The sequence below is a fragment of the Sinocyclocheilus grahami genome, unplaced genomic scaffold (genome assembly GCF_001515645.1).
Source record: "Sinocyclocheilus grahami isolate Dianchi unplaced genomic scaffold, SAMN03320097.WGS_v1.1 scaffold605.1, whole genome shotgun sequence".
In the NCBI taxonomy this organism is placed as follows: domain Eukaryota; kingdom Metazoa; phylum Chordata; class Actinopteri; order Cypriniformes; family Cyprinidae; genus Sinocyclocheilus; species Sinocyclocheilus grahami.
Window position 1 is genome coordinate 102786 of NW_015505784.1, and position 862 is coordinate 103647.

Here is an 862-nt window from a genome sequence, read left to right on the forward strand (position 1 = left end):
CCTCTCTCTGTCCTTCTCAGGCGGCTATAACCTTGCCAATACTGCCCGCTGCTGGACCTATCTAACAGGGACCGTCCTAGGACAGACTCTGTCTTCTGAGATCCCGGACCACGAGGTGAGACCCCGTTCCCTCTCTTCTTTCAGCAGCTGAATAAAACTCCACTCTCTCCTCCTCTTCCTCTTCCATTCCTGCTGAGTCACCCGGTCTAATCAAAGATGCCCAAGCACCTCTCAATAACCGGGTTTGTTTTCATGTGATTCAGCAGCAGGGAGGGGGGCGTGCGTGTGCACACCAGTGAAGGGGTCTTAACAATACTACTCTGTCCCTACCGGTTGACTGAGAGGGACTTGTGCTTTTCTTTTCTCAACTGTTTATGCCCCCTCTCTCCTCTTTCTCATTCTTTAGAGAAAGAGAATGTGTGTACCCAATTCTGAGTGAGCCTTTTTCATGCTTTTTTGAGAAGCTTCTGAGGAGAGATGAAGGGCTGGAAAGGCCTTCTGGTTTGTCTGGGAGAGTTTGATATCTCTCTTTTCTTCCAACTCACAAAGAAGGTCTTTTAATGTTTATAGAGAGCGCTTTCATGGTCACCGCAATAAAAGATGCCATTGTTTCAGCTGTCATGACCTCCTGCGTCATGTTGACCTTTGACCTCTCCACAGAGCAAGCAACCAAAATAAAACCGTGTAGATAACTGTCAGGGTGTTCGTTAACGACAGTGATGGTCGTGATGATGATTAATGCTGCTGAAGAGATTGAGCTCTCTGGAATACTTCAAGATAGGTTAATCAGGAATTTTCTTTGGGACAACTTATAATATTGTATTGTACAAAATATTATATTGTCTTGTTAAAAAAAAAAAAA

At 44.8% G+C, this 862-nt stretch overlaps 1 protein-coding gene across 1 annotated transcript in view; it reads left to right on the forward strand.

The window, feature by feature from the left end:
* The window catches only part of LOC107557496 (histone deacetylase 8-like), a 26278-nt gene that overhangs the window by 5972 nt on the left and 19444 nt on the right, over window positions 1–862 (forward strand). The window contains exon 9 of the mRNA XM_016240928.1: window positions 21–115. Coding sequence (XP_016096414.1) covers window positions 21–115 — 95 coding nt within the window. The remainder of the gene's footprint in view (window positions 1–20; window positions 116–862) is intronic.